Raw genomic sequence first — 21,082 nt, forward strand, 5'->3', positions numbered from 1 at the left:
TTGTACACTGGTGCCCAGTACTGTACACAGTATTCCATGTGTGGTCTGACTAGTAATTTTTACAGCAGTAGAATTATTTCCTTGTCGTGGGCATCTATGCCCCTATTGATGCACCCCATGATTTTATTTGCCTTGGCAGCAGCTGCCCAACACTGGTCACTACAGCTAAATTTACTATTAACTAAGACTCCTAAATCCTTTTCCATGTCAGTCGTCCCAAGTGTGCTCCCATTTAATACATAATCCCAGCCCGGATTTTTGTTCCCCATGTGCACTACCTTACATTTATCAGTGTTGAACCTCATCTGCCACTTCCCAGCCCAAACCTCCAACCTATCCAGATCCATTTGTAACAATGCACTGTCCTCTATAGTGTTTACGGCTTTACAGAGTTTAGAATCATCTGCAAAGATTGCTACTTTACTATTCAACCCCTCTACAAGGTCATTAATACATATATTAAATAGAACAGGACCCCATTTGGTACCCCACTAGTAACAGTCACCCAATCAAAATAAGTACCATTAATAACCACCCTCTGTTTCCTATCCTTGAGCCAGTTACTTACCCACTGTCACACATTCTCCCTCAGCCCGATCCTTCTCATTTTATGTGGCACTGTATCAAATGCTTTGGAGAAATCCAGATATACAACATCCAGCGATTGCCCCTGGTCCAGTCTGGATCTCACCTCCTCATAAAAGCTGATCAGGTTAGTTTTAGAGGACCGATCCCTCATAAAGCCATGCTGATATGGGGTTATACACTTATTTTTATTAAGATACTCCAGAATTGCATCCCTTAGAAAACTCTCAAACAATTTACATACAACGGAGGTTAAACTAACAGGTCTATAATTCCCGGGGTCACCTTTTGATCCCTTTTTAAATATTGGTACCACATTTGCCATGTGCCAGTCCTGGGGAACAGTCCCTGTTACTATAGAGTCCCTGAATATAAAAAATAGGGGCCTGTCTATTACATTACTTAATTCCTTTAGAACACGGGGTGAATGCCATCTGGACCTGGCAATTTGTCTATTTTGATTTTTTGTAGGTGGCACTGTACTTCTTCCTGGGTTACACAGGTGACCAGTACTGGGGAGTTTACCTTATCACACTGTATTTCACCTGGCATTTCATTTTCCTTGGTGAACACAGTGAAGAAGAATTTGTTCAATATATTAGCCTTTCTTGATCCCCGTTTATAATTTCTTTCTCATCATTTTTTAAAGGGCCCACGCTTTCATTTTTGATCTTTTTGCTATTTATATAGTTAAAGAACATTTTGGGGTTAGTTTTACTCTCTTTTGCGGTTCTTATCAGTCTTTTACATATCTTACATTTCTCTATAGATTTTTAATGCTTCTTCACTGCTGTCCAGTTTTAGTAGTTTAAATGCTTTATTTTTGTCATTTGTTGCCCCCTTAACATTTTTGTTCATCCATATTGGTATTCTTTTATTTCTGACCCTTATATTCCCATAAGGTATATACATCTTACAGTGAGAATTTAAGATATTTTTGAAAGTCTCCCATTTAGTGTCAGTACTCTTGTTTTTGAGGACATTATCCCATTTTATATTGTTAAGGGCTTCTCTGAGTTGATCGAACTTTGCCTTCCTAAAGTTCATTGCTTTTGTGGCCCCTCGAGAGATTCCCTTATTGTAGAGCAAGTTATAATGTATTATATTATGATCACTATTTCCTAGGTATCCTTCTTGCACATTAGTTACTCTGTCAAGTATGTTGGTTAATTTTAAAGGAGAACTAAGGATAGGGGATAAGTTTCAGATCGCGGGGGGTCCGACCGCTGGGGCCCCCCATGATCTCCCGTACGGGGCCGCGGCTTTCTGCATAGAGAGCGCGTGTCGACCACCGCACGAGGCGGCGGCTGACACGCGCCCTCCATTTACTGCTATGGGAGAGCCAAAGCGCTGCCTTCGGCAATTTCAGGCTCTCCCATAGCAGTGTATGGAGGGGGCGTGTCGGCCGCTGCTACGTGCGGTGGTCATCACGCCCTCTCTAACCAGAGAGCCGGGGCCCCGTACGGAAGATCGCGGGGGGCCCCAGCGGTCGGACTCCCCACCATCTGAAACTTATGCCCTATCCTTAGGATAGGGGATAAAATTTTCAATCCTGTAGTTCTCCTTTAAGTCCAGTAGGGTGCCCCCTCTGGATGGTCCCTGCACCATTTGGGACAGATAATTTTTAGTTATAGTCAGAAGCCTGTTTCCTTTATGAGAGTCACAGGACTCAGTCTCCCAATTTATATCAGGATAGTTTAAGTCCCCCATTATTATCCCGTCATTTTGATTTGCCGCATTGTTTATTTGCCTCAGTAATTGATGTTCTGCTTCTTCCATTATGTTTGGTGGTTTATATATACAGACAAACCCCTCCTCCTTTCTGTTTTGTCTGATCCTTCCTGAATAGACTATAACCCTGTATGTTGACCGCCCAGTTACAGCTATCATCCAACCAAGTCTCTGTTATACACACTGTCATAATTTTCTTCAGACATCAACCACTCTAGTTCATCAGTTTTATTGGTCAGACTTTTGGCATTAGTCATCATGCAATTCAATGGTGTATGTTTTTTTCTTCCTATGAAGCCTATTCCTATTGACTATTCCAACCCCTCCCTCCGCTCCTCCCCAAGGTACATTGATAAGTCCCCCCTCTCTATCTACACTATCTTGCCCCTCTATATTGTAGGTTCCCTCCCCCAGTCCCTAGTTTAAACGCTCCTCCACCCTTCTAGCTATCTTCTCCCCAAGCACAGCTGCACCCTCCCCATTGAGGTGCAGCCCGTCCCTACGGCAGAGCCAGTAACCGACAGTGAAGTCAGCCCAGTTCTCCATGAACCTAAACCCCTCCTTCCTACACCAGCTTCTGAGCCACTTGTTTACCTCCCTAATCTACTGCTGGCTCGTGGTACATGTAATATTTCAGAAAATATTACCTTGGAGGTCCTTGCCTTAACCCCTTAAGGACCCGGGCTTTTTCCGTTTTTTCATTTAAAATTTTTCCTCAATAACTTAAAAAAAATCATAACTCTTTAAAATTTTCACCTAAAATTCTATATGATGGCTTATTTTTTGCGTCACTAATTCTACTTTGTAATGACATTAGTCATTTTACCCAAAAATCTACGGTGAAACGGGAAAAAAATCTATGTGCGACAAAACTGATGAAAAAACACTATTTTGTAAGTTTTGGGGGTTTCCGTTTTTACGCAGTACATTTTTCGGCAAAAATGACACCATATCTTTATTCTGTAGGTTCATACGATAAAAAGGATACCCTACCTGTGTAGGTTTCATTTTGTATCACTTCAGAAAAAAATCATAAATACATGCAGGAAAATGTATACGTTTAAAATGGTCATCTTCTGACCCCTATAACTTTTTATTTTTCTGTGTTCAGGGTGCTATGAGGGCTAATTTTTTCCGCCGTGATCTGAGGTTTTTAGTGGTACAATTTTTGCTCTAATCAGACTTTTTAATCACTTTTTATTCACTTTTTGTGGTATAAAAAGTGATCAAAAATGCGCTATTTTGGAATTTTTTTGAGAGTACGCCATTGAACGTGCGGTTTAAAAAGCGCTATATTTTTATAATTTGGACATTTCCGCACGCGGCGATACCACATATGTTTATTTTTATTTACACTGTTTGTTTTTTTTTATTCTTGGAAATGCCGGGTGATTCAAACTTTTATTAGGGGAAGGGATAATTCAAAGGGTTAATGTTTTTTTTTTTACACTTTTCTTATGCAATATTATAGCTCCTATAGGGGGCTATAACATTGCATTAACTGATCTTTAACACTGATTGATGCATCTCCATAGGAATGGATCAATCAGTGTTTTCGGCGATTGATTGCTCAAGCCTGGATCTCAGGCTTGAAGAATTCATTCGGCGATCGGACAGCACAGGAGAAGGTAAGAAGACCTCCTCCTGTGCTACAGCTGTTCAGGATGCCACGGCGATCCTGAACAGCTCCCTAAGCTAGCCAGGCACTTTCACTTTCGTTTTTAGCTGCGCTGCTCAGCTTTGAGCGCGCGGCTAAAGGGTTAATAGCGCGCGGCACCGCGATCGGTGCCGCACGCTATTAGCGGTGGGTCCTGGCTTCACTATGACGCCGGGCCCGCCGCGATATGATGCGGGGTCGCCGTGTGACCCTGCGTTATATCGCAGGACCGGGACTCATGACGTACGCGTATGTCATGGGTCCTTAAGGTGTTAAGCTTGCGGCTTAAGTCCCTGAAATAATTTTTTAGGACACTCCAGCTACCTCTTACTTTGTCATTGGTGTCAATATGTACCATGACTGCTGGATCCTCTCCAGCCCCACCCAGGAACCTGTCAACCCGATCCGCGACGTGCCGAACTCAAGCGCCAGGAAGACACACTGTTTGGCGATCCTGGTCTTCGTGACAGATCGCCCTGTCTGTCCCCCTAATAATAGAGTCCCCCACTATCAGTACCTGTCTGGCCTGCCCTGCAATCCTCCTTCCCTCATTACTGGAGCAGACACCCCCTGGTGGTCAGAGGCAGTATCTTGCTGCAGTATTGCTAGCTCTAAAATGGTATCCCCCTCATCTGCCAACCGGGCAAACTTGTTGGGGTGTGCCAGTTCAGGACTAGCCTCCCTGACACTTTTCCCTTTACCACCTTTCCTGTAACCCAGCTAGCTGCCTGACTGTCCTGCACCTCCGTCCCACTATCTTCCCCCACCTCTACCCCAGAGAGTACTTTCTCAGTGAGCAGGAGACTCCTCTCCAAGTTGTCAAAGCCTCTCAATGTTCCCAGTCGCTCCTCTAGATCCAGGATCTGGACTTCCAAACGGACAACTAGCACACATCTCGCACAACAATATGCACCCTCAAACTGTTGTTCAAGGATTGCATACATTGAACAGGATGTACACCGGACTGCATTTTCCAACATGGAGGCCATCTAGTTATGGGGATTTAACAGATTTACAACAAAAAACAGACAGTAAATATTACAATTAAATTCTCAGTAGACCTTCTGAGTTAAAGTCTTTACGGTGTAAGCAAAGTAACACTCAAAGTGATTCAAACTCCTGCTTTCAAACTCTCAGATTTACAACCCTCTTGCAGTTCCTCTCTTTCAAAGCAACTCTCAGTAAGAGCACGCTCAGAATGAGTCCCAAACTACAATGTATACACCTGTGTCCAATCTACCCCTCCCCCCTAGAGGCAGACTGGAGAAAGAAAAGAAAAAAAAAAAGGTGAGAAGGCTGTTTAAAATAGCAGTGATCCCTCTGTGCAAATTTAAGTACTCACACAAATCACTCCAGGTGTTACACAGAACTTTATATTTGGTATAAGACAGGACAGATGCTTTAAATAACCTTTCAGGGAACAGGGTGGCCCCCCTGGAGTACAGCATGGGGCAGCTAGGAAAGGCAGATAAGCTCAGGCTGCACTCCCACAGTCCAGTATATCTTTCTTGCATAACATTAAGTGATGCCCCAAATTAATGTATTAGGTTTTGGTCTTTTTTTGCTGCTAGAGATGGAATTTTTCTAACAAAAGGCAGCAAACATCAATTTTTAGGGGAGTGAGACACCTAGTGGCCAAGACGTGAGAGCTTTTTATTTGGGTAAGGAGTCATTTTTGGTAAATTAAGTTATATACAATTATGTTAGGAATCACATAGGAGGGAAGTTGTTTGAACAGACAATGACCACTTAATATTCCTCACATTTAGGTTTTTACATGTGATTAAGCTGTTTACATAAATATGTCTAAGCTGTCATTTTGCAAACTTAATGTTCAAAAACAGCCAAACAGGTATGCACTGCACTCACCTGGCGTAAGAGCTTTAGATCACACATGACAAAGGCTATGTAGAACAGTGATGCAAAGCAATTTACAATGTTAAACTGCAAAAAAAAAAATAAAAAAATGACAAAGGCTATGTAGAACAGTGATGCAAAGCAATTTACAATGTTAAACTGCAAAAAAAAAAAAAAAAAAAAAAAAAAGAACACACAGTTAAGGCATGATATCTATACAAAAGGTTTACACTATTAAAACAATGAATTACTGAACAGTCCAAAATAACAGTAGCCGCTCATAGTGGCTTTCTGCTCTGGTTAATATGTCCATGTACTTTGATAAACAGTTTTGATAAATCTTTAGGTGTGAAATTTATAAATATGACCAGTAAGACTATGATGAAGTTGAAATTAATGAACTTGATTAATTTTGATTTAATCATGTGTTATATTTACCAATGTGGAAACAACAGACAAGGTAAACCAGCTCACCCCCTTGTTTTGAAAACGCCAGCCGCGTCACTGATCAGCTTGGACAGTGCTGAAGATAATGGAAGACTTAGGAAAAATCCAGAGCAGCAGCTTGAATATAAAAGTATTTATTCCTTTCAGTACAGCAACACACACGGACCAAGGCAGCAGTGACACGTTTCGATCGTCTAAGCGATCTTAATCATACTGATACAGAGTCTCAGAGTTGGATTGCCTATATGGGGGAGGGAATCCCAAACACAGGTGTAGTCATTATACATGAATCAGGAGAAAGGGAAAAAGACCTCTCCCCCATCAGGCTAACTCCATTACAAAACTATATGTAATGTTTGCATCAAATATGTCACAATAATACAACATATAAATATTAGTATTGATAGAAAATACTGTGAATAATATAAACATAGATAAGAACATATATTGCTGATAGTGAAAACAATTACAAAATATTTGCAATATTGCATCGCAGTAGCACATGGATATAAATCCAGAATATAAACCACAGGAGATGAAATTTATTCAAATACATGAAAATACATATACTGCACTACGTAGACTACAGTGATACAAAGTATTGTAGTATGACCCTAAAAGGTGAGTAGGAAGACAACTTCATCATAGACATAGATATCATTACATGTGTGATATACAGAGGGGAGAAAGAAAAAAAAAAAGGGGGGGGGGTAGGGAAAAAATATATGAAAACATATGGTAGACATCCCGGGTCATGCGGCTTAATAGTTAATTTTGTAATTGTTTTCACTATCAACAAAATATGTTCTTACCTATGTTTATATTATTCACAGTATTTTCTAGCAATACTAATATTTATATGTTATCTTATTGTGACATATTTGATGCAAGCATTACATATAGTTTTTTAATGGAGTTAGCCTGATGGGAGGGTGGTCTTTTTCCCTTTCTCCTGATTCATGGATAATGATTACAACTGTGTTTGGGATTCCCTCCCCGTATATCCAACTCTGAGACTCTGTATCAGTATGATTAAGATCGCTTAGACGATCGAAACGCGTCACTGCTGCCTTGGTCCGTATGTGTTGCTGTACTGAAAAGGAATAAATACTTTTATATTCGAGCTGCTGCACCGGATTTTTCCATTTACCAATGTGATGACTAAAAATCTAGTAGCAAATAACACTGGTCAACACTCAAAATCTAGTCAAACATCGTTAATTCCTATTTATTTTGATGTGAAACAAACGAATACAATGTTTAAAATGTTTAGTTAGCTCTCATTCTCTTAAAATACAGGATTTAATTTTATGAATTTTTATGATAGAGAGAATTTATTATAAAATGGTAATATTTAATTTTGTTACAAATACAAGTTGGCAACATTGAGTGAACTACATTTTGTTCCTAGAGAAGTCATTTTGTTTACAGAATCTTTGTTTGTTGCAGGGAAACCTATCTGTTCTTATTTCTCAGCAAATTGCTGTATTTGAAGTTCTAATGGACTTCTGAAGACATACCAACTGATGGCAGCGCTCTCCTTGTTTGTCACTCAAAGCGCCACAATTGCTTGGAAAGAATTCAAGATGAGAGTGCAGATCTTTAGTGACTTATTACAACCTAACTCTTGGAAAACATAGAGGGAGAGATTTATTAAAACCTGTGCAGATGAAAAGTTGCCCAGTTACAACCAAACGAATTGCTTATTTCACTTTTAACAAGGCCTCTGCAAAATAAAAGAAGCAATCTGAATGATTGCTATGGGCTCTTTTCCTCTGCACAGGTTTTGATAAATCTTCCCCAGAATGTGTGTCAGCAGATAAGAAGCATTCTGGCCATCTAGTCTGCCCAATATTCTGAATACTATAAATAGTTTCTGGCCTTATCTTATATGAAGGACAGCCTTATGCAAATACAGTGAAGGAGTTTAACCCCTTAAGGACTCAGGGTTTTTCCGTTTTTTTATTTGACATTTTTCCTCCTTACCTTTAAAAAAATCATAACTCTTTCAGTTTTTCACCTAAAATTCTATGTGACAGCTTATTTTTTGCGCCACCAATTCTACTTTGTAATGACATCAGTCATTTTACCCAAAAATGTACAGCGAAAACGGGGAAAAAAACATTGTGCTACAAAATTGAAGAAAAAACACAATTTTGTCACTTTTGGGGGCTTCCGTTTTTACGCAGTACATTTTTCAGTAAAAATGACACCTTATCTTTATTCTGTAGGTCCATACGGTTAAAATGATACCTATTTGTATACTTTTTATTTTGTCGTACGTCTGAAAAAAATCATAACTAGAAGCAGTAAAATTTATATGTTAAAAATTGTCATTTTCTGACCCCTATAACTTCTTTATTTTTATGGGGCCGTGATCTGAAGTTTTTATCGGTACCATTTTTGTTTTGATCGGACTTTTTGATCACTTTTTATTCATTTTTTTATGGTTTGAAATGTGACCAAAAATACGCTATTTTGGACTTTGGAATTTTTTTGCGTGTACGCCATTGACCGTGTGGTTTATTTAATGATATAGTTTTATAGTTCGGACATTTACGCACGCGGCGATACCACATATATTTTTTTTTATTTAGATGTTTAATTTTTTATTATGGGAAAAGGGGGGTGTTTTGAACTTTTGTTCAGGAAAGGGTTAATACATATTTTTTTTTACTTTTTTTACACCATTTTTTTTGCAGTGTCATAGCCCTCATATAGGGCTATAGCACTGCACACTTTGATTCATTGCACACATCCCTGCCATGGCAGCGATCAGTGTTATCGGCACTTGACTGCTCCTGCCTGGATCTCAGGCACGGAGCAGCCATTCGGGGATCGGACACCGAGGAGGCAGGTAAGAGCCCTCCCGGTGTCCTGCTCGCTATTCGGGACGCCGTGATTTCACCTTGGCGGTCCCGAACAGCCCGACTGACTAGCTGGGATAGTTTCCGGCGATGTGTGGTATTAGCTGCGGGTCCAGGCCGTTGATGAGCACCGGGACCGACGCGGTATGATGCGGGATCGCGGCGCGACCCCGCTTCATATCGCGGGAGCCAGCGCAGGACGTAAATATACGTCCTGCGTTGTTAAAGAGTTAAAGGGGTACTCGGCCCCTAGATATCTTATCCCCTATCAAAAGGATAGGGTATAAGATGTCTGACCCGCAATCTCTCCTGCAGCACCCACTTCCATTGATGTCCAGATCAGAAAGACGTTGTCTATGAACCTTAACCATATTAGAATATGGTCGGCCCATGACGACATACTTTCACAGAATACCGTTTGGTCCTCCCAGGAGGTACAGATTTGCGTAACTGGAGGTGCAGGGGCTCCCCATCCCTGTGCCTCGGCATTGGTGAAAGGACACCCTCAAACTAAAATCATTATTTTTAAAGACAAAAAACAAGAGTTTGAGGCCAACATTGCTCATTCCTCCAACCATAGGTCATCTATTCTTTTAAAGGGGTACTCCGGTGGTCAACGTGTTTTTCCATTTTTGACTTACCCTATTTGTTTTGTTTCATTTCTATTCTTGTTGTTTAGGCTACTCTATTTCCGTTCTTTGTTGTCTTTTTATCTCCCACTTTGTTTTCCTCTTTGCTTCCATTTCCTGTTTCATGCTGTGCTGAAAACTACAAATCCAGCATGCCACATGCCTTGCTGGTTTGGGGCGGCTCCTTTTTTTTTGTTCCGCCCTTTACCCACCCTACTATTTTCCCGGGTCGGCCCACTTATACACAGCACACTAATATATACAGCCCTGGTTGGAATACACTAGCATACACACACAAAAGGGAGTACAACTCCCAGCATGTGTCATTCAGGAGTCTTCAATCTGTGGTATAACACCAGCATGCTGCCTCTGTAGTCTCCTGGGGGTTGTAGCTCACCACAGCTCTATAGGGCATACACCAGTGTTTCCCAACCAGGGTGTCTTTAGGTGTTGCAAAACTACTACCGCCAGCATGCCCGGACAGCCAAAATCTGTCCGGGCATGCTGACAGTTGTAGTTTTGATAAAACTGAAAACACTCTGGTTTGGAAACACTGGTGTAACACTATGTGTATGCTGAATAGGCTAGGACAGTGTTTCCCAACCAGTGTGACTCCAGCTGTTGCAAAACTACAACTCCCAGCATGCCCAAAGGCTGTCAGGGCATACTAGACGTTATAGTTTTAAAACGGCTGGAGACACACTGGTTTGGAAACACTAGCATACACACACATAACAGGGACTACAACTCCCAGCATGTGTCATTCAGAAGTCCCCCCCCTTCACACATAGAAATAATCCCAAGTCCGAGATTTATTCCATTGCAGTCTATACATCCCCAGCCCGTGCACTTTGTTATCCCCCCATTCAGATAACACTCTTATCTTCTCGGTCTTCTTTCAGTGCAGACCTGCGTCCTCAGAAGACAAAGCAGGGGGAGGGGAGATGAGGAACTGTGTATGTCCTCTCTCTACCCCTGCTCTGGCTTCTTTCTCTCATGCAGACCTGCATCCTCATGGAGGGGGAGGTGAGGGGGTGTGGCATCTCTCTCTCATACAGTTCTGAAAGAACAGAGAAAAAAAAAAGCTCTCATGTGTTGTCCACAGCCTAATCCTAACATGGCCGACATTGTGGACAACAATAAGAGAACCAACACAGAACTACAGAAGTTCCTGGCCCACAAACAGGTAAGGAAAAAAAGACACATGCTACACAAACATATAATACATGTCAATTGCATAAAACATGAACCTTAAAAGAAGATGCAATATAGCCAAAAATCTTAACCACCGGAGTACCCCTTTAAGGACATCTGTTGTATCCCTAACAAATGATGGCAGGGCGTACATAAATGGCCTCAATATTTGATCTATATATTGACTCAAACCCTATGTTAAGTTACCCATCCCCGACACAATATGTCTCCCCATAAAGGGGGATAACCTTTGTGAATTTTAGGGATGCAAAAAACAAAATCAAATACCGGGAACTCTGGCACTGCAGGGTTGTTGTTAGCAAGTCTCTAGTCTGACAGGGAAGGACTGTCATCAGCAGTCGGTGTCTATTCCCATATATAGGAGTACATCTCGAGTGGTGGTTACGCATCACTAATTGGGCTTAGTGAGCCTTGCATCTCAATTGTGAAGAATGGCCACTTCATGATAGGTCTACCATTTTGAGTAGCAATCACACAGTTTATAATCATAATTGTGTTTATACTTCCTTTTTGCACACTCCCTTAGGGTCCCCTGAGGAAGCTAATGGGACATCAGAGAATTTGCTGCATGCATAGAAATGCGTTGGGATGGGACATATACGTGCATTATGGTTCTCTTTTTACTATGAGTTATGCTTCTAATTACTGTTTGCACCTCATATGTATTTGATTAATGATTTTCCTGTCCGTGACCAAGTGTTAAATGATGATGGTCTTTATTATTTGATTATCACGGAGTGGGTATCATGTTAAATTTTTGAATGATGTGGTGATTCTTTTAATGAACCAATAAATGGTATGTTTTATACGGCACCTCAGTCTTTAGGGACAACTTTAGTTTTTTGCATTATTTTCCATGAGGGTTTCTGTTATATGGCATATGTGTGGCCTCTACTATATACACATGTATATTTAATGAATTTTAGGGATAGAGTAAAAACAGGCCACCCTAGGTGTTACAGGTTTCATGTGTTCATGTTCTGTCCTGTTTATTAGATTTGCCGATCTTGCCTCGTCCAGAATGGCTATTAATTCCTTAGAAAATTCCTGCGTGGGGTCCTTTTTAAGCCTATGATAACAATCTCTTTTTTCCAATATATCCAGGCTTATCCTTTTGTAATCCTCCCTGGCCATCAACACAATATTTTCCCACTTTATCGGAGAGTTTTATGACCAGGGAGGTATCACTTTGCAAGGACCTTAACGTTTTTCTTTCTGCATGCGTTAAATTTTGTTCACCCACAGTATTTTGTTCCAATTGCTTTAGTGCTTTTGTAACTACCTCTACGAATATGTCTATCCCCTTAAGGACTCAGCCCATTTGGGCCTTAAGGACTCAGACAATTTTATTTTTCTGTTTTCGTTTTTTCCTCCGCGCCTTCAAAAAAATCATAACTCTTTTATATTTTCATCCACAGACTAGTATGAGGGCTTATTTTTGTGTGACCAGTTGTCCGTTGTAATGCCATCACTCACTTTACCATAAAATGTATGGCGCAACCAAAAAAATACTATTTGTGTGGGGAAATTAAAAAGAAAACCGCAATTTTGCTAATTTTGGAAGATTACATTTTCACGCCGTCCAATTTATGGTAAAAATTAAATGTGTTCTTTATTCTTTGGGTTAATAAAATTAAAATGATACCCATGATAACATACCTTTCTATTACTTTTGCGCTTAAAACAAATCGCAAACTTTTTAAACAAATTGTACGTTTAAAATCCCCCTATTTTGAAGACCTATAACTTTATCATTTTTCCATATAAGTGGCGGTGTGAGGGCTAAATTTTTGCGCTGTGATCTCTACTTTTTATTGATACCATATTTGCTTATATAAAACTTTAAATCAATTTTTTTATAATTTTTTTTAATAAAATGATATAAAAAAAGCAGCTATTTTGGACTTTTTTTTTTCGTTCACGCCGTTCATCGTACGGTATCATTAACATTTTATTTTAATAGTTCAAATATTTATGCACGCAGCAATACCAAATATGTATATAAAATATTTTTTTAACACTTTTTGGGGGTGAAATAGGGAAAATGGGATAATTTACGTTTTTATTGAGGGAGGGGGGTTTCACAATTTTTTACTTGATTTTTTTACTTTTTTACATTTTAACCCTTTGGGGACGTAGCCCATTATGACCCTAAGGACGGGAGCATTTTTTTGCAAATCTGACCACTGTAACTTTAAGCATTAATAACTCTGGGATGCTTTTTTTTTTTTTTTTTTTTATTTATTTCAAATTACAAAATTACAATAATGCATTTCAAAATTCGCTTTTCACAATATAAATAATCCCACCCACACCCCTATCCCCCCACCCACTACCAGCTAGGATGCCTCATCCCATTTCTTCCACTCGTTTTCAACTTTTTGACCTATCTTTTTTCCCTGATAGTAAATAGCTTCAAATCTTCTCATTTGTTGAACTTCCCTCTGCCACTCAACCCAACATGGGCCCTGGGGAGCAAACCATCTCCTAAGAATAATTATTCTAGCTAATCCGAAAGCCTTTATCAGAACACTGTTCTTGCACTGCATCCACTGCAAGTCCTATCCCTAGAATGGCCGTTTTAATATCAAAGCTTATCTTAGTACCCAATTTCGTTTCTACCATATTGTATACCCCTGTCCAAAAGGAAAGCAGTTTTGGGCAGCTCCACACCATATGTGACAAATCCGCACCTTCCATATTACATTTCGGGCATTTAGAGTCAAGTCTTTTTCCTATCTTATACAAGAACCCCGGCGTTTATGGGATCCTATGTATCAGCTTTATCATAGAGGTTTTATGGTTCATATTGAGAGATGATTGGGAAATATTTATAAATACTTCCCTCCATTCTTCCCCATCGATCTGACCTACTACTTGCTTCCATTTATCCCTACTCTTGACAGTAGGAAATTTTTCAATGGAAAATCTAACTAGGCCCTTATATAAGTTACCTAATACCTTTAACAACCTAAAAGAAGTCCTATATACTGTGGTCTAAATAAAATTGGGGAAAACCCAAAACAACCACTAAAAAACCTATAAATACGCCACTACAGCGTATAGGGTAAACCCACCAAGAATAAAAAATGTATATAATAAAATGAATAAGAAATATATTAATCTGATAAATCAATAACCATCAAGTTTAATAAATATAGTTTTATTTTACAAAAAATACATATATCATACACAAGCAAAAAAGATTGATAATAATATATAGCTATATAACATACATAAAAATAGTAATCATTAGCGCAATTTGATAATGTGTATAATTATTTAAAAAAATATTTTATATATATATATGTAAATAAATGAACTTAAAAAATGCAAAAGATAGCAGGGACGGGAAAAGGATGTAAAAAAGAAGAAAGGCATAAATGTCGGGGTCAACTGATCACCAATGGATCATAAAAGCACCTGTTGCTATAAAATACGTGCAATGTGACACTCTGTTTAAAGCATAAAAAGTGTGTTTAACCTTAAAAATAAATATGCATAAAGTGCAATGTGCAACACAGAAATATAAGTGTATACAATAAATGTAAAAAAGCAGTGCAAGAAAACAAAAAATAAGGTGCTAAAAGTGAAGGTGTCAGAATGTAAATACTTGACCCCACATGTAAAAAGAAGATAGGTTCCACGTCCCTGCAATCACCTCCAACGCGTTTCACCGTGACCGGCTTTGTCAAGGAGTATGTATATACTAAATAGGAGCAAGGATATATAGGGTATTCAATAAAGAAACTATTAACACACCTGTGGTATCAGGAAGCGCCTCAGCTAACTACCGGAAATGACCTACAACGCCAAAGATCTCTAGTGTCTAATATAAAAGAACGCACGGGCTACACCAAAATGGCACCCGACACCGTTCCTGCGCATGCGCGTCTACATAAAAAAAAATATACACAAGAAAAAAAAATAAAAAAAAAAAATAAATAAAAAAAAATATATATATATAGTAGGGGGAACAGAGGCTCTGAAAAAATGGCGTCCATGGTCTATACTGCGCACCATGAGCAACGGCTACACAAAAATGGCGCCCGACGCCATTCCTGTGGATGCACATCTACATAAGGAATGATAGGGGGAACAGAGGCTCTGAAAAGATGGCGTCCGTAATCTACACTGCGCACCAGGAGCAGCGGGATTAGATGGTTAATTTAATTTAATATATACTTATAAACAAAATAGATAATAAATTGCAAGCTGAAACCGGACCATAATTCATAGAATAGATATATAATTAAAAATTAGAAACTGGCCAAGGAAGGGGAAAAGGAGAAAAAGGAAAGATAGACCATAATGAATGTAGTGGTGACATCAATAAAGAATATAATGACAAGTGGAAAATAACCATAATTATCCAACATGATTAAATACCAAAAAAATATATACATACATATATCCTCTATATATGTATATATTTTTTTGGTATTTAATCATGTTGGATAATTATGGTTATTTTCCACTTGTCATTATATTCTTTATTGATTTTATTCACATATTTACTGTGGGTTCACATGTATGAATCACATATATATTTATCTATGCATTGTTTATATATATATATATATATATATATATATATATATATATATATGTGTGTGTATGTGTATATATATATACACATATGTTTATTTTATTCACTTTTTCACACATTATGATTATTATTACATATTTTTCCTTATCATGTTTTATCTTAATCATGATTTTTTTCACTAATTCACCTATTACTTGCATCATGTCACCACTACATTCATTATGGTCTGTCTTTCCTTTTTCTCCTTTTCCCCTTCCTTGGCCAGTTTCAAATTTTTAATTATATATCTATTCTATGAATTATGGTCCGGTTTCAGCTTGCAATTTATTATCTATTTTGTTTATAAGTATATATTAAATTAAATTAACCATCTAATCCCGCTGCTCCTGGTGCGCAGTGTAGATCACGGACGCCATCTTTTCAGAGCCTCTGTTCCCCCTATTATTCCTTATGTAGATGTGCATCCACAGGAATGGCGTCGGGCGCCATTTTTGTGTAGCCGTTGCTCATGGTGCGCAGTATAGACCATGGACGCCATTTTTTCAGAGCCTCTGTTCCCCCTACTATATATATATATTTTTTTTTTTTGTAGACGCGCATGCGCAGGAACGGTGTCGGGTGCCATTTTGGTGTAGCCCGTGCGTTCTTTTATATTAGACACTAGAGATCTTTGGCGTTGTAGGTCATTTCCGGTAGTTAGCTGAGGCGCTTCCTGATACCACAGGTGTGTTAATAGTTTCTTTATTGAATACCCTATATATCCTTGCTCCTATTTAGTATACACATACTCCTTGACAAAGCCGGTCACGGTGAAACGCGTTGGAGGTGATTGCAGGGACGTGGAACCTATCTTCTTTTTACATGTGGGGTCAAGTATTTACATTCTGACACCTTCACTTTTAGCACCTTATTTTTTGTTTTCTTGCACTGCTTTTTTACATTTATTGTATACACTTATATTTCTGTGTTGCACATTGCACTTTATGCATATTTATTTTTAAGGTTAAACACACTTTTTATGCTTTAAACAGAGTGTCACATTGCACGTATTTTATAGCAACAGGTGCTTTTATGATCCATTGGTGATCAGTTGACCCCGACATTTACGCCTTTCTTCTTTTTTACATCCTTTTCCCGTCCCTGCTATCTTTTGCATTTTTTAAGTTCATTTATTTACATATATATATATATATATATATATATAAAATATTTTTTTAAATAATTATACACATTATCAAATTGCGCTAATGATTACTATTTTTATGTGTGTTATTTAGCTATATATTATTATCAATCTTTTTTGCTTGTGTATGATATATGTATTTTTTGTAAAATAAAACTATATTTATTAAACTTGATGGTTATTGATTTATCAGATTAATATATTTCTTATTCATTTTATTATATACATTTTTTATTCTTGGTGGGTTTACCCTATACGCTGTAGTGGCGTATTTATAGGTTTTTTACCTAATACCTTTGTCGAGGAGGACCGAAGCCCAAACATATAGTCAATTAACTCATGTCTATTTATTGCCCATCTAGGGTTGTTCTTCTCCTTCTCAAAAGCGCTTTTGATTTGTAAGTATGAAAAGTATTCGCTCTGACTAATACTAAATTCCCTATTGAATGTTTTCCACTCTTTTAACGTGCTTTCTATCACAAAATCTTTAACTCTAATAACCCCATTTCTTTCCCAGTTAACATATTCCTTTAGTTTCATCATTTCTGGAAAATTTCCATTACCCCACACTCTGGGATGCTTTTACTAATAAATTTGATTCCGATATTGTTTTTTCGTGACATATTCTACTTTATGTTAGTGGTAAATTTTCGTAGATACTTACATCATTTTTTGGTGAAAAATTCAAAAATTTGATGAAAAATTTGAAAATGTTGCATTTTTCTAACTTTGAAGTTCTCTGCTTGTAAGGAAAATAGACATACCAAATAAATTATATATTGATTCACATATACAATATGTCTACTTTATATTTGCATCATAAAGTTAACATGTTTTCACTTTTGGAAGACATCAGAGGGCTTCAAAGTTCAGCAGCAATTTTCTAATTTTTAGCAAAATTTTCAAAATCGGAATTTTTCATGGACCAGTTCAGGTTTGAAGTGGAATTTAAGGGCCTTCATATTAGAAATACCCCATAAATGACCCAATTATAAAAACTGCACCCCTCAAAGTATTCAAAATGACATTCAGTAAGTATGTTAACCCTTTAGGTGTTTCACAGGAATAGCAGCAAAGTGAAGGAGAAAATTCAAAATCTTCATTTTTTTACACTTGCATGTTCTTGTAGACCCAGTTTTTGAATTTTTACAAGGGGTAGAAGGAGAAAAATCCTCTCAAAATTTGTAACCCAATTTCTCTCGAGTAAGAAAATACCTCATATGTGTATGTAAAGTGTTCGGCGGGCGCAGTAGAGGGCTCAGAAGGGAAGGAGCAACAATGGGATTTTGTTGAGAGAGTTTTTCTGAAATGGTTTTTGGGGGGCATGTCACATTTAGGAAGCCTCTATGGTGCCAGGACAGCAACCCCCCCCCCCAACATCGCACACTATTATGGAAACTACACCCCTCAAGGAACGTAACAAGGGGTATGGTGAGCCTTAACACCCCACAGGTGTTTGACAACTTTTTGTTAAAGTTGGATGTGTAAATGAAAAAAATAAATGTTTTCACTAAAATGCTGTTTTTTCCCAAATTTTACTTTTTTTTTTTTTTTACAAGGGGTAATAGGAGAAAATGCCTCCCAGAATTTGTAACCCCATTTTTTCTGAGTATGGAAATACCCCATGTTTGGACGTCAAGTGCTCTGCGAGCGCACTACAATGCTCAGAAGAAAAGTAACAGTGGGCTGTGCAAACAAAAAAATTATATTTTTCATTTTCACTGACCACTGTTCCAAAAATCTGTCAGACACCTGTGGGGCGTAAATGCTCACTGTACACCATGTTACATTCCGTGAGGGGTGTAGATTCCAAAATGGAGTCACACGTGGGTATTTATTTTTTTGCGTTTATGTCACAACCGCTGTAAAATCAGCCACCCCTGTGCAAATCACCAATTTAGGCCTCAAATGTACATAGTGCGCTCCCACTCCTGAGCCTTGTTGTGCGCTCGCAGAGCATTTTGCGCCCACATGTGGGGTATTTCCATACTCAGGAGAAATTGTGTTACAAATTTTGGGGGTCTTTTTTTCCTTTTACCTCTTGTGAAAATAAAAAGTAAAGGGCAACACCAGCATGTTAGTGTAAAAAAATGTTTTTTTACACTAACAGGCTGGGGTAGACCCCAACTTTTCCTTTTCATAAAGGGTAAAAGGAGAAAAAGCCCCCAAAATTTGTAGTGCAATTTCTCCCGAATACGGAAATACCCCATATGTGGCACTAAACTGTTTCTTTGAAATACGACAGGGCTCCAAAGTGAGAGAGCGCCATGCGCATTTGAGGACTAATTTAGGGAATGCATAGGGGTGGACATAGGGGTATTCTATGCCAGCGATTCCCAAACAGGGTGCCTCCAGCTGTTGCTAAACTCCCAGCATGCCTGGACAGTCAGTGGCTGTCCAGAAATGCATGGAGTTGTTTTGCAACAGCTGGAGGCTCCGTTTTGGAAACACTGACGTATAATAACTTTTTTATTTTTTATTGGGGGGGGGGGGGACAGTGTAAAGGGTGTACATGCAGTGTTTTACTCTTTATTATGTGTTAGTGTAGTGTAGTGTTTTTAGGGTACATTCGCACTGGCGAGTTATGGTGAGTTTCCCGCTAGGGGTTTGTGCTGCAGCGAAAAATTTGCCGCAGCTCATACTTGAAGCAGGAAACTTACTGTAAACCTGCCTGTGTGAATGTACCCTGTACGTTCACATGGGGGGCAAACCTCCAGCTGTATAAAAACTACAACTCCCAGCATGCACGGTCTGTCAGTACATGCTGGGAGTTGTAGTTTTGCAACAGCTGGAGGCACACTGGTTGGAAAATACTGAGTTAGGTAACAGAACCTAACTGATGGTTTTCCAACCAGTGTGCCTCTAGCTGTTGCAAAACTACAACTCCCAGCATGTACTGACAGACTGTGCATGCTGGGAGTTGTAGTTTTGCAACAGCTGGAGGCACACTGGTTGCAAAACCTTCATTTAGGTTGTTACTTAACTCAGTATTTTCCAACCAGTGTGTCTCCAGCTGTTGCAAAACTACAACTCCCAGCATGTACTGATCACAGAAGGGCATGCTGGGAGATGTAGTTATGCAACAGCTGGAGGTACACAACTACAACTCCCAGCATGCTGAGACAGCTGTTTGCTGTTTGGGCATGCTGGGATTTGCAGTTTTGCAACATCTGGAGTGCTACAATTTAGAGACCAGTGAACAGTGAACAGTGATCTCCAAACTGTGGACCTCCAGATGTTGCAAAACTACAAATCCCAGCATGCCCCGTCTGGGCATGCTGGGAGTTGTAGTTTTGCAACATCTGGAGGGCTACAGTCTAGAGACCACTATAGTGGTCTCAGACTGTAGCCCTAGGCAACTTACCGCTAGGCAACTTACCGGCTTCTGTCAGATCCAGGGAGCCGTCCTCTTCTGCCGCACGCCGCCTGCCGATCACAGTCGCTCCGCTGCCTCCGGACGGGTAAGTGGACGTCGGCGCCCGGTCCTCTTCATTTTCCCCGTTCTGGCCCGCCTATTGTGGGTGGACGGGGAAAACAAAAGTAAAGCCCCCCCACCCCTGATCTGCTATTGGTGGTCACGTCTAGACCATCAATAGCAGGGATAGGAGGGGTGACCCTCCTATCCCTTCAGGGGGATCGTGGGTGTCTTAGACAACCGCGATCCCCCTTATATTCCGGGTCACCATAGACCCGTATGACCCGGAATTGCGGCAAATCGCAAGTGTGAATTCACTTGTGATTTGCGACAATCGCCGACATGGGAGGGGGAGGGGCATTTGCACAGGGTGCCTGCTGATCGATGTCAGCAGTCACCCGGGGACCGAAATTCCCACGGGCGTATGGAAACGCCCTTCGTTCTTAAGTACCAGGACGCAAGGGAGTATGCATACGCCCTTCGTCCCCAACAGGTTAAGGACCAGGCCAATTTTATATTAGCATTTTGTTTTTTTCTCCTCGCCTTCTAAAATCCATAACTCTTTTATATTTCCATCTACAGACCCATATAAGGGCTTGTTTTTTGCGTGACCAATTGTACTTTGTAATGAAATATCTCAATTTACCATAAAATGTACGGCGAACTCAAAAAAATATTTTTTTAGGGAGGAAATTTTGCACATTTTGTAGGGTTTCGTTTTCACACTATACAATTTACGGTAAAAATAACGTGTTCTTTATTCTGTGGGTCAATATGATTAAAATGATACCCATGGCTAGATACTTTTATATTTTTGTACCGCTTAAAAAAAATCTAAAACTTTTTGTACAAAATCAGTAATGTAAAATCGCCCTATTTTGACCACCTTTAACTTTTTCATTTTTCCGTATATACGGCGGTATGAGGGCTCTTTTTTTGCACCATCA

General features: G+C 39.3%; 1 protein-coding gene across 5 annotated transcripts in view; it reads right to left on the reverse strand.

Moving 5' to 3' along the window:
* Window positions 1-21,082, reverse strand: part of ANO10 (anoctamin 10) — a 687,222-nt gene that overhangs the window by 399,272 nt on the left and 266,868 nt on the right. For 4 of the 5 annotated variants that reach the window (XM_056520224.1, XM_056520226.1, XM_056520223.1 and 1 more), the window contains exon 8: window positions 5,843-5,917. The exons of the other annotated variant lie outside the window; for it this stretch is intronic. In XM_056520224.1, the coding sequence (XP_056376199.1) occupies window positions 5,843-5,917 (75 nt within the window). The remainder of the gene's footprint in view (window positions 1-5,842; window positions 5,918-21,082) is intronic. 5 annotated transcript variants of the gene reach the window in all.

This window comes from Hyla sarda, chromosome 5, assembly GCF_029499605.1.
Source record: "Hyla sarda isolate aHylSar1 chromosome 5, aHylSar1.hap1, whole genome shotgun sequence".
Lineage (NCBI taxonomy): Eukaryota > Metazoa > Chordata > Amphibia > Anura > Hylidae > Hyla > Hyla sarda.